At 45.3% G+C, this 12,139-nt stretch overlaps 1 protein-coding gene and 1 long non-coding RNA gene across 8 annotated transcripts in view; one reads left to right on the top strand and one right to left on the bottom strand.

The window, feature by feature from the left end:
• The window catches only part of DUS4L (dihydrouridine synthase 4 like), a 15,387-nt gene extending 8,290 nt beyond the window's left edge, over positions 1 to 7,097 (top strand). For 2 of the 7 annotated variants that reach the window (XM_079993732.1, XM_079993731.1), the window contains exons 4-8: positions 286 to 403; positions 2,583 to 2,705; positions 3,058 to 3,284; positions 5,942 to 6,354; positions 6,719 to 7,091. In XM_079993732.1, coding sequence (XP_079849858.1) covers positions 286 to 403; positions 2,583 to 2,705; positions 3,058 to 3,284; positions 5,942 to 6,192 — 719 coding nt within the window. In that variant the 3' untranslated portion in view covers positions 6,193 to 6,354; positions 6,719 to 7,091. Of the gene's footprint in view, positions 1 to 285; positions 404 to 2,582; positions 2,706 to 3,057; positions 3,285 to 5,941; positions 6,355 to 6,718 lie in introns of all 7 variants that reach the window. The other 5 variants (XM_079993733.1, XM_079993734.1, XM_079993730.1 and 2 more) reach the window with 3 other exon arrangements.
• On the bottom strand, positions 4,703 to 5,934 carry LOC307225702. Its single transcript, XR_013843145.1, has 2 exons — positions 5,768 to 5,934; positions 4,703 to 5,399 (listed from the first exon to the last, which is right to left on the bottom strand). It is a non-coding gene; the product is annotated as an uncharacterized lncRNA (long non-coding RNA).
• Positions 7,098 to 12,139: the final 5,042 nt, after the last annotated feature.

The following is a 12,139-nucleotide window of genomic DNA, read 5'->3' on the forward strand; positions in this document are numbered from 1 at the left end:
GCATGTGGGGGGCAGGCCCTATTCCTGCAGAAGGGAAGAATTGCCCAATTTTGACCCGAACCCTGCCCACTTTTGAGTGATTTCTCCCTCTCTCAGCAGATCCCCATCCCATATTGTTCAAGAGTGTCCCTGCCCCTTTGGTGGGTGGCAGAGCTGGGGTGTGTGAGAAAAATTTTCCTCCCATGAATATCCTTAAATTAACCCTTAAATCTTAGAATCAGACCCAATACATTGTATGTGATATGTGGTGTATTTGTTCATTATTATGAAATGTCATTTTATCAGGTGATCGCCCTCTGATTGTTCAGTTTGCCGCTAAAGATGCACACGTTCTAGCAGAAGCTGCTTGTATCATCAGTCCCTTTGCCGATGGCGTAGATGTAAACTGTGGCTGTCCACAGAGGTAAAATTTTAAGAAACTCAGGGAGCAATGAGTAAACTGCACATTTTAACTTTTCTTCTATTTCAAGTATTTATATCCTGCATTTCTGGACATAAACAATTAAAATCTAAAACACAAGAAAAAACATCTCATTGCTATTACAGCAATGAGATGTTAAAAGAGCAGTCCAAAAACAATATACAGCCTAGCATCATTTGCATAAAATTGACTAACATGCAGATTTGAACAATAAAGGTACAGTTTAAATCAGTAGAGCTGCAAAAATAGAGCTACCACTGAACAGGCCTGCCTGCCTAATAGATCTTAATTGTGTGCCTACAAGCAGGGTCTCTGTGGCCAACAGGTTTGCATAGGTGCAGGCAAGCCTCTGAATAAACTGGGCTCAAATGATATAACTTTATGAATTGGTTGATAATTACCGTATTTTTCGCCCCATAGGGTGCACCTAGTTTTTTTGGGGGGAAGTAAAGGGGGGGGGAATTATTCCCCCCCCCCAGGCTCTCCGCAAGCCGTGGGAGCCCTCCCGCAGCTTGCGCAGAGCTACCCAAAGCCCGGGCGCGACTGCTCAGCACGCCCAGGCTTCGGGATAGAGGCAGCTCTCCGCAAGCCGTGGGAGCCCGGCGGGAACTCCCGTGGGCTCCCACGGCTAGTGGATAGCTTCCTGAAGCCTGGAGAGTGAGAGGGGTCGGTGCACACCGAACCCTCTCGCTCTCCAGGCTTCAGCGAAAGGCTGCACTCGCCCCATAGGACGCACACACATTTCCCCTTCATTTTTGGAGGGGGGAAAGTGCATCCTATAGGGCGAAAAATACGGTATTTAACTTCAGGAAGAACACTTCTTCTGTGTCAACGTTTGGCTGAAACCAACCATTAAATAGAGGCTAACTATAAACTTATGAGGTTGTATTCAACACATAGTTGTCAACTTTCAGATTTGAAAATAAGGGATCAGCAGCCTCACCTGTCTCAGAGACAGTCTATATCTAATAATCTGGGATAGCAGCGGGAAGCAGCGCTGCAATAAGGGAATTTCCCGCAAAAAAAGGGAAGGTTGACAGCTTTGATCCAACATGCCACTCAGCTTGACAGTAAGGTTTATACCAGCAAAGCAGGTAGGGAAGCAATTTTTGGTGATCCCACCCCCCATAATATTCCTAACCCCTAAATCTGCTCCAGATGGTTGAGGGATACTTCTGAGCTGATAGGTGAAGCTCTAAAGGGGAATCACTGGAGATAGCTTCACTGCCCATCCTGTAACAGAAGCCTTACTGTAAGCCAAGCAACACTGTTAGATACAACCACTGAATATGTGCAGAATCCTGGCTGCTTTCCATGGGTGTTTGCAGAGTGGATTTTTTCCCAGAGGAGGCAAAGTCAAATATTTCCAATAAATAAACATAGCATGGTAACTAGTGTTAGAGACCATTTCTGAAGCTCTAGTGACTGACATGAGTTCTGGGTAGATTTGACCCCTGAGAAACTTATATTTCTTGGTGGGTAGATAAGCTGGACCTGGTGTGTATAGATGATGTGTATAGATAGTGTGTATAGATTCCAGGCAATGCTGGAATCTTCAGGTCTTTCTCTGTCTCTGTTCAACTCCTCCAGCCTTCAAGGTTTGGTTGCATCAGAATCTCAAAAGATATCTTACTAAATATACAGAATATGGCTAGTGCTTTGTGTTATATAGGGTTTAAACTAGTGTTGCCATATTTCAAAAAGTAAAAACCAGGACACCCCAAAAGTTGTTGAGCTTTGAGGGGTTTTTTTAGGAAGACCCCAAAATTGTTGAGCCCCCCCCCCAGAAATCATAAAAATTGTTGAGCTTGTTTTAGGAAACCTCCAAAATTGCTGAGTTTTTTAAAAAGAAACCCAAAATTTGTTAGACGAACCCCAAATTGTTGAACTTTCTTTTACAAAAACACCAAAAAACAATTTTACAATTGACTTGTCTAGGATCCAGGACAAAGCACTGCCTTTTGGAAATAATGTCCAGGAGTATCCAGGCGTTTGGCAGCCCCAGTTTAATCCTTCTATAACAAAGGAAACTTGTTAGAAAATTAGTCTGGATTTCCTGAAACCCTCACGTCATTATTTTGCTTCCTGACAAGAATGATAAAAGGAAAAATGAAGCCATCTATTCTAATACGCAAACATTATTTTGTTATTTCAATTCAAGGTGGGCTATGGCAGAAGGTTTTGGTGCTTGCTTAATAAACAAACCAGAACTGGTGCAAGAGATGGTGAAGCTGGTAAGAAATCAAGTGGGAAACCCCATGTTTTCAGTATCTATTAAGATAAGGTAAGTTTTGATACCACCTACATAAAAAATACATTAAAAGTGTAATTGACCAAGTGTAGAGGAAGTTCCTTACTTGTCACTCGCAGGACTTTTGTGAGGATAAAATGAAACGGGGGTGTGTGTGTGTTATTTCATTAATTTTTTTAATTAACTTTCACATAAGTCTCAAGGCACTCTAAAAGCAAACAAGAACTACTAAAATAGGTTAAAAACATTTAATTATTAAATTGAAATTCTTAAATTTTAAAACATTCCCCCCCCCCCCATTTTTCCCCTTGGTTCTTAACTCTGTGCCATTTTTTCGTGCCATTCAGATAATACATGCTGATGTTTTTGTTACTTGTAATGCTAGGATTCATGATGACCTAAAGAGAACTGTAGACCTGTGTCAAAAAGCAGAAGCAGCTGGAGTATCCTGGATTACAGTCCATGGGAGAAATGTAGACGAAAGACACCAGCCAGTACACTACGATGCAATTAAAATAATTAAACAAAGTATGTCTATACCGGTTATAGCTAATGGTGACATTAAATCTTTAAAAGATGTGAAGGACGTTCATCAAAAAACAGGAACAGATGGTAAGAACAACTTGTGGGCTCATTTGGGCTCTGCCCTCTCAATAAATGGGAAATATATGTGTATATTTTATTCCTGGCATTAAACTTGAATTGTTTGCAAGAAACGAGTTATGATGGAAGGTAGTTTTAATGGATTGGTTCACTTAGTATCTATTAAGCAATGTTTCTAAAGCTACAGTCCTACGCCCACTTACCTGGGAGCAAGTCCCATTGAAAATTGTGGCATTTACTTGCAAGTAAACAGGCGTAGGATGGCACTGTTAAACTACAATTCTAAGCAGAGTTACTGAGGAGTAAATGCCATTGAACTTGGGAGCAGTTACTTCCAAGTACCGTACTTTTCTCTCTATAACACGCAGATTTTTTCTCCTAAAAAGTAAGGGGAAATGTCTGTGCGTGTTAATGAGCGAATGTGTGGTCCCTGGAGCCGATGGCAGGAGCGCAGGGGTAAAAATCCAGCAAAAAGATGGCAGGAGCGCAGGGGTAAAAATCCAGCAAAAATCCAATCGTGCAAGAGAGGAAGCTGTTGCTTTCCTACATTCTGCCTCAGGGTCTTACTGCCCATCCTGTTCTGTTTCGGTTCCTGTTTGCTCAAACGGAACAAAGAGCAGGCAAATCCCCTCCCCTCCAGGCAAGCAGAGGGGAAAGGAAAGAATCGTGCTTATGCAGGTGGGAGAGAGAGAGAGAGAGAGAGGGCTGGCTTGGGTGGGTGGGGGAAAACTTTTGCCTTCCTTTCCTCCCTCCCATTAAACCCCACTCCTGCATTCTTGCTCCTTGTCCCTTCTGTGTTTTTCCTTCCCTCCCCACTTAAAACGTGGTTACAAAGCATGGATCCACATGGATCCTCAGGATCTTTGCATTGGGTCACCCCAAATTCACCATCAGATCACATTACATGTCCATGGCTACAGCCTGCACCAAAAAAATCACGCACCCACTGTTGCCTGGGGCCGCAATGGTGCAAAAACGTGGTTACAAAGCATGGATCCACATGGATCCTCAGGATCTTTGCATTGGGTCACCCCAAATTCACCATCAGATCACATTACATGTCCATGGCTACAGCCTGCACCAAAAAAATCACGCACCCACTGTTGCCTGGGGCCGCAATGGTGCAAAAACGTGGTTACAAAGCATGGATCCACATGGATCCTCAGGATCTTTGCATTGGGTCACCCCAAATTCACCATCAGATCACATAGCATGTCCATGGCTACAGCCTGCACCAAAAAAATCACGCACCCACTGTTGCCTGGGGCCACAATGGTGCAAAAACGTGGTTACAAAACACAGATCCACAGGGATTCTCAGGATTTTTGCATTGGGCTACCCCAAACTCACCATCAGATCACATGTCTGTGGCCACAGCATGAGGCACAAAAATGATACATCCACTGTTTCATTCAGAATTTTTCCCCCTTGTTTTCCTCCTCTAAAAATGAAGTGCGTGTTATGGTCAGGTGCGTGTTATAGAGCGAAAAATACGGTAAACATGCATAAGATTTCACTGTAAGACAAGTAAATGTGCAAATACATAAAAGTGTAGCATACAGGGAGGTCAAAAAGTAAATATGTGAACTAGAACAGAGTGACTAAACATAAAATATCAACTGTAGCAGATAGAAAGGTTATCTGCAGCCATGCAGGAAAGTGATCTTGCAACAGAGATTATTGCTTTGTTTTTCACTGCGAAAGAACTGAGGACAAAATTAACTTTAGGTCAGAGTTATAAGTATGTTAATAAGTGCAGCTGTAATTGAAAGCAAAAAAAATCTGTGTTCGCAGTATTTTTAAATTGGACCGATGTGGGGCTGAAATATATTTAGATGACCTAGGACTTAATTTGGCACTGTACAGAGTTAGTACATGCTGGAGACTCAAACTGCCTTACAAAAATTTCCACTGTGTTGCAATACAGTCATGCACGTTTACTTAGAAGTAACTCCCACTGTTTTCAATAGAAATTGCTCACGGGTAAGCGTTCAAAGGGAGTGCAGTTGTAACATCTGAAGAAGCAGTCCCTTTCACTTCTTCATCTCCCAAATTACATTCTCTTCCCTTTTCCAGTTTGTTCCATCTTTCCTTTGTTCTTACTTTCTTTCCCTCCCTCCCTCCCTCCCATTTAGACGTACAGTGGTACCTCGCAAGACGAATGCCTCGAAAGACAAAAAGCTCGCAAAATGAAAGAGTTTTTCGTTTTTTGAGTTGCTTCGCAAGACGGATTTCCCTATGGACCTGCTTCGCAAAATGGAAACGTCTTGCAAGTTTGTTTCCTTTGTCTTGCAAGTTTGTTTCCTTTTTCTTAAAACCGTGCATTCACTTCGATGAGCAACTCATAGCACGCGGTGTGGTAGCCTTTTTTGAGGTTTTTGAAGACTTTGGTGATTTTTGAAGCTTTTCCAAAGTCCGTGCTTCGCAAGACGAAAAAATTGCAAGACGAAAAAACTCGCGGAACGAATTAATTTCGTCTTGCGAGGCACCACTGTATAACCAAAGCCTTTTGTTAAGCCGTGCTGACAAAAATGCCACTGTCATCTTTCTAAGGGTATCTGATTTAACTAAACTCCCATGGTAATGTGTCCAACAGAAGGCCTTAAAACAAATAAGATAATTTATGTGCAGTTTTATTTTATTGTTTGTATTCCTTTCCATGCTAGGTATCATGGTTGCTAGGGGGCTTTTAGCCAATCCTGCCATGTTTGCAGGATATGAAGAAACACCTCTGCGTTGCCTGCAAGACTGGGTCGATATTGCTCTTGAACATGGGACTCCTTTTGCATGCTTTCACCACCATTTAATGTACATGCTGGAAAGGATTACTTCAAAGCAAGAAAAGAAAGTTTTCAATGTTTTATCAAGTACATCAGCTGTTTTAGACTACCTTAGAAATAACTATGGTGTGCACTAACTTTAAAATATAAAGACTTCGATTTCATTGTTCTTCAATGGGACATTAAACTCAGAATATTTTATTTTATATATGAAAAATGTTTTTATCTCCGAATTGTTCTTACCGGAGTCCCTCAGATGAATGTATTTACAATGTTTTAACATGTTCTTAATAATAAAGGTAAAGGGACCCCTGACCATTAGGTCCAGTCGTGACTGACTCTGGGGTTGCGTGCTCATCTCGCTCTATAGGCCAAGGGAGCTGGCGTTTGTCCGCAGACAGCTTCCGGGTCATGTAGCCAGCATGACTAAGCTGCTTCTGGCGAACCAGAGCAGCACACAGAAACGCTGTTTACCTTCCCACCGGAGCGTTACCTATTTAACTACTTGCACTTTGACGAACTGCTAGGTTGGCAGGAGCAGGGACCGAACAACGGGAGCTCACCCCATCGCGGGGGATTCGAACCGCCAACCTTCTGATCGGCAAGTCCTAGGCTCTGTGGTAACTCACAGCGCCACCCGCGTCCCTGTTCTTAATAATAAAGCTGTACAAATGTCACATAGGACACAGTCGTGCCTGAAATTATTAAGGTCCATGCATTATCACTTCACGTCAACATTCGTTTCAGTAGGGTGTACTTGAGACCTGTAGCTAATAGCCAATTTAAAATCCTCAGTGATCATCTAGTTACATATAGTTCCTTCAAAGTGATATCTGTAAGATTTTTGGAACCAAGCACTCCTTTGGTGTCCTAAGTATATCTGACATGGTATACATGTGGCTTATTAAACAAAGGAATAAAAAATGGTTGAAATATACATTTTACTAAGAGATTTGAAAAAAGATGGTACGTGTAAGTGATCTGAGAAGGAGTTTCAATGAGAAAAGGATAGGGATAGAGATAACTGCCCTCCTGGCTATGGGGCAGGTCAGGTTGATAGATCTGTATACCAGGGCAGTCATGGTATGGTGGTATGAGACCCAGGCCTCTATATATGCAAGACATACAACTTTTTAACCCATAGGAGCCTACACAACACAAAACACTGTTGCTATATGTAGGTTTTCTTTTGTTTTTTTATCTTATATTTTGGAAATGTACATCCAGTTTTTTTCCTTTAATTTTTTTAGGGGCCCCCAAGAGTGTGGGGCCCTATGCCAGGCTTCCTCAACCTCGGCCTTCCAGATGTTTTTTCAAACTACAATTCCCATCATCCCTAACCACTGGTCCTGCTAGCTAGGGATCGTGGGAGTTGTAGGCCAAAACATCTGGAGGGCTGAGGTTGAAGACTGCCCTATAGCTTGTTTAGCTTATATGTAAATCTGGCACTGTATAGGGCAGTATATAAATTCAATCAATAAATGAAATAAATAATAATAGCCGGCGAATGCAGAGGCTGTACGTTTTAAACCAGGCATCCCCAAACTCGGCCCTCCAGATGTTTTGGGGCTACAATTCCCAACATCCCTGACCTTTTTATGAATGGGTGGGATTTGTGGTGGAAAAAGAGGAGAGAGCCTGCTTTTGATTTCTTAACTGCAGTTAAGCAATTACCCTATTTATGTTTCCACTGACTTCTTAATAGCTTGTGGGCTCAGTTGCCATATACCAGGCATAGGCAAACTCGGCCCTCCAGATGTTTTGAGACTACAGTTCCCATCACCCCTGACCACTGGTCCTGTTAGCTAGGGGTGATGGGATTTGTAGTCCCAAAACATCTGGAGGGCTGAGTTTGCCTTTGCCTGCCATAGACCATGTATTCCAACTTCAGTGGTCTGCATAACTCAACTGGATGGGGATCAGAAATTCATGTTGGCGTGTAGATAATGATACTTGCCTATTCCAGTTTTGTGGTGTAGGTTTTTTACAGTAGCTGTAAATATTTAATACTGTGTTCTGCTTTTTCCATTAGTAATTTCAGGCGGTTGTTCTTTTTTAATGATAATAATAATTTCTGTAAGGCTATAATTTTTGGGTGACTTTCATAACTGCATCTGTCACTTTGCTAATCAACCATCCTTATACAGAAGTAGTTGGGTGCACCATAATATTGTCACAAGTTTCCATAGCCGTGTTTGTTGAGACTACAGTTCCCATCACCCCTGACCACTGGCCCTGTTAGCTAGGGCTGATGGGAGTTGTAGTCCCCCCAAAAAATCTGGAGGGCCGAGTTGGGGATGATTTTTGGGTGACTTTCATAACTGCATCTGTCACTTTGCTAATCAACCATCGTTATTCAGAAGTAGTTGGGTGCACCATAATATTGTCACAAGTTTCCATAGCCGTGTTTGTTGAGACTACAGTTCCCATCACCCCTGACCACTGGGCCTGTTAGCTAGGGCTGATGGGAGTTGTAGTCCCAAAAAAACATCCGGAGGGCCGAGTTGGGGACGCCTGTTTTAAACTGTGCCTCCCTCGCACGAAGAAAACTAGCAGGCCAGGGAGGGACGGAGGGAGCTGCTACCATCTCCCTGGGCCTGGCCGCTTTTCTCCTGGCAAGGGAGGCCCGCTCGGAGCGGGAAGCGAGGTGTTCTCCACACGCCACGCCGCGCGGGGTCCGCCTCGGTCCCCTCACACACTTTGCGAATCAACCATTGTTATACAGAAGTAGTTGGGTGCACCATAATATTGTCACAAGTTTCCATAGCCGTGTTTGTTGAGACTACAGTTCCCATCACCCCTGACCACTGGCCCTGTTAGCTAGGGCTGATGGGAGTTGTAGTCCCCCCAAAAAATCTGGAGGGCCGAGTTGGGGATGATTTTTGGGTGACTTTCATAACTGCATCTGTCACTTTGCTAATCAACCATCGTTATTCAGAAGTAGTTGGGTGCACCATAATATTGTCACAAGTTTCCATAGCCGTGTTTGTTGAGACTACAGTTCCCATCACCCCTGACCACTGGGCCTGTTAGCTAGGGCTGATGGGAGTTGTAGTCCCAAAAAAACATCCGGAGGGCCGAGTTGGGGATGCCTGTTTTAAACTGTGCCTCCCTCGCACGAAGAAAACTAGCAGGCCAGGGAGGGACGGAGGGAGCTGCTACCATCTCCCTGGGCCTGGCCGCTTTTCTCCAGGCAAGGGAGGCCCGCTCGGAGCGGGAAGCGCCGTGTTCTCCACACGCCACGCCGCGCGGGGTCCGCCTCGGTCCCCTCACACACTTTGCGAATCAACCATCGTTATACAGAAGTAGTTGGGTGCACCATAATATTGTCACAAGTTTCCATAGCCGTGTTTGTTGAGACTACAGTTCCCATCACCCCTCACCACTGGGCCTGTTAGCTAGGGCTGATGGGAGTTGTAGTCCCCCCCAAAAAATCTGGAGGGCCGAGTTGGGGATGATTTTTGGGTGACTTTCATAACTGCATCTGTCACTTTGCGAATCAACCATCGTTATTCAGAAGTAGTTGGGTGCACCATAATATTGTCACAAGTTTCCATAGCCGTGTTTGTTGAGACTACAGTTCCCATCACCCCTCACCACTGGCCCTGTTAGCTAGGGCTGATGGGAGTTGTAGTCCCCCCAAAAAATCTGGAGGGCCGAGTTGGGGATGATTTTTGGGTGACTTTCATAACTGCATCTGTCACTTTGCTAATCAACCATCGTTATACAGAAGTAGTTGGGTGCACCATAATATTGTCACAAGTTTCCATAGCCGTGTTTGTTGAGACTACAGTTCCCATCACCCCTGACCACTGGTCCTGTTAGCTAGGGCTGATGGGAGTTGTAGTCCCAAAAAAACATCCGGAGGGCCGAGTTGGGGATGCCTGTTTTAAACTGTGCCTCCCTCGCACGAAGAAAACTAGCAGGCCAGGGAGGGACGGAGGGAGCTGCTACCATCTCCCTGGGCCTGGCCGCTTTTCTCCAGGCAAGGGAGGCCCGCTCGGAGCGGGAAGCGCCGTGTTCTCCACACGCCACGCCGCGCGGGGTCCGCCTCGGTCCCCTCACACACTTTGCGAATCAACCATCGTTATACAGAAGTAGTTGGGTGCACCATAATATTGTCACAAGTTTCCATAGCCGTGTTTGTTGAGACTACAGTTCCCATCACCCCTCACCACTGGGCCTGTTAGCTAGGGCTGATGGGAGTTGTAGTCCCCCCCAAAAAATCTGGAGGGCCGAGTTGGGGATGATTTTTGGGTGACTTTCATAACTGCATCTGTCACTTTGCGAATCAACCATCGTTATTCAGAAGTAGTTGGGTGCACCATAATATTGTCACAAGTTTCCATAGCCGTGTTTGTTGAGACTACAGTTCCCATCACCCCTCACCACTGGCCCTGTTAGCTAGGGCTGATGGGAGTTGTAGTCCCCCCAAAAAATCTGGAGGGCCGAGTTGGGGATGATTTTTGGGTGACTTTCATAACTGCATCTGTCACTTTGCTAATCAACCATCCTTATACAGAAGTAGTTGGGTGCACCATAATATTGTCACAAGTTTCCATAGCCGTGTTTGTTGAGACTACAGTTCCCATCACCCCTCACCACTGGCCCTGTTAGCTAGGGCTGATGGGAGTTGTAGTCCCAAAAAAACATCCGGAGGGCCGAGTTGGGGATGCCTGTTTTAAACTGTGCCTCCCTCGCACGAAGAAAACTAGCAGGCCAGGGAGGGACGGAGGGAGCTGCTACCATCTCCCTGGGCCTGACCGCTTTTCTCCTGGCAAGGGAGGCCCGCTCGGAGCGGGAAGCGCCGTGTTCTCCACACGCCACGCCGCGCGGGGTCCGCCTCGGTCCCCTCACACACTTTGCGAATCAACCATCGTTATACAGAAGTAGTTGGGTGCACCATAATATTGTCACAAGTTTCCATAGCCGTGTTTGTTGAGACTACAGTTCCCATCACCCCTGACCACTGGCCCTGTTAGCTAGGGCTGATGGGAGTTGTAGTCCCCCCCAAAAAATCTGGAGGGCCGAGTTGGGGATGATTTTTGGGTGACTTTCATAACTGCATCTGTCACTTTGCGAATCAACCATCGTTATACAGAAGTAGTTGGGTGCACCATAATATTGTCACAAGTTTCCATAGCCGTGTTTGTTGAGACTACAGTTCCCATCACCCCTGACCACTGGTCCTGTTAGCAAGGGCTGATGGGAGTTGTAGTCCCAAAAAAACATCCGGAGGGCCGAGTTGGGGACGCCTGTTTTAAACTGTGCCTCCCTTGCACGAAGAAAACTAGCAGGCCAGGGAGGGACGGAGGGAGCTGCTACCATCTCCCTGGGCCTGGTCGCTTTTCTCCTGGCAAGGGAGGCCCGCTCGGAGCGGGAAGCGCCGCGTTCTCCACACGCCACGCCGCGCGGGGTCCGCCTCGGTCCCCTCACACACTTTGCGAATCAACCATCGTTATACAGAAGTAGTTGGGTGCACCATAATATTGTCACAAGTTTCCATAGCCGTGTTTGTTGAGACTACAGTTCCCATCACCCCTGACCACTGGTCCTGTTAGCAAGGGCTGATGGGAGTTGTAGTCCCAAAAAAACATCCGGAGGGCCGAGTTGGGGATGATTTTTGGGTGACTTTCATAACTGCATCTGTCACTTTGCTAATCAACCATCGTTATACAGAAGTAGTTGGGTGCACCATAATATTGTCACAAGTTTCCATAGCCGTGTTTGTTGAGACTACAGTTCCCATCACCCCTCACCACTGGGCCTGTTAGCTAGGGCTGATGGGAGTTGTAGTCCCCCCAAAAAAATCTGGAGGGCCGAGTTGGGGATGATTTTTGGGTGACTTTCATAACTGCATCTGTCACTTTGCTAATCAACCATCCTTATACAGAAGTAGTTGGGTGCACCATAATATTGTCACAAGTTTCCATAGCCGTGTTTGTTGAGACTACAGTTCCCATCACCCCTCACCACTGGGCCTGTTAGCTAGGGCTGATGGGAGTTGTAGTCCCAAAAAAACATCTGGAGGGCCGAGTTGGGGATGCCTGTTTTAAACTGTGCCTCCCTTGCACGAAGAAAACT

Source organism: Podarcis cretensis, assembly GCF_951804945.1.
Source record: "Podarcis cretensis genome assembly, chromosome: 10".
Taxonomy (NCBI): Eukaryota; Metazoa; Chordata; class Lepidosauria; order Squamata; family Lacertidae; genus Podarcis; species Podarcis cretensis.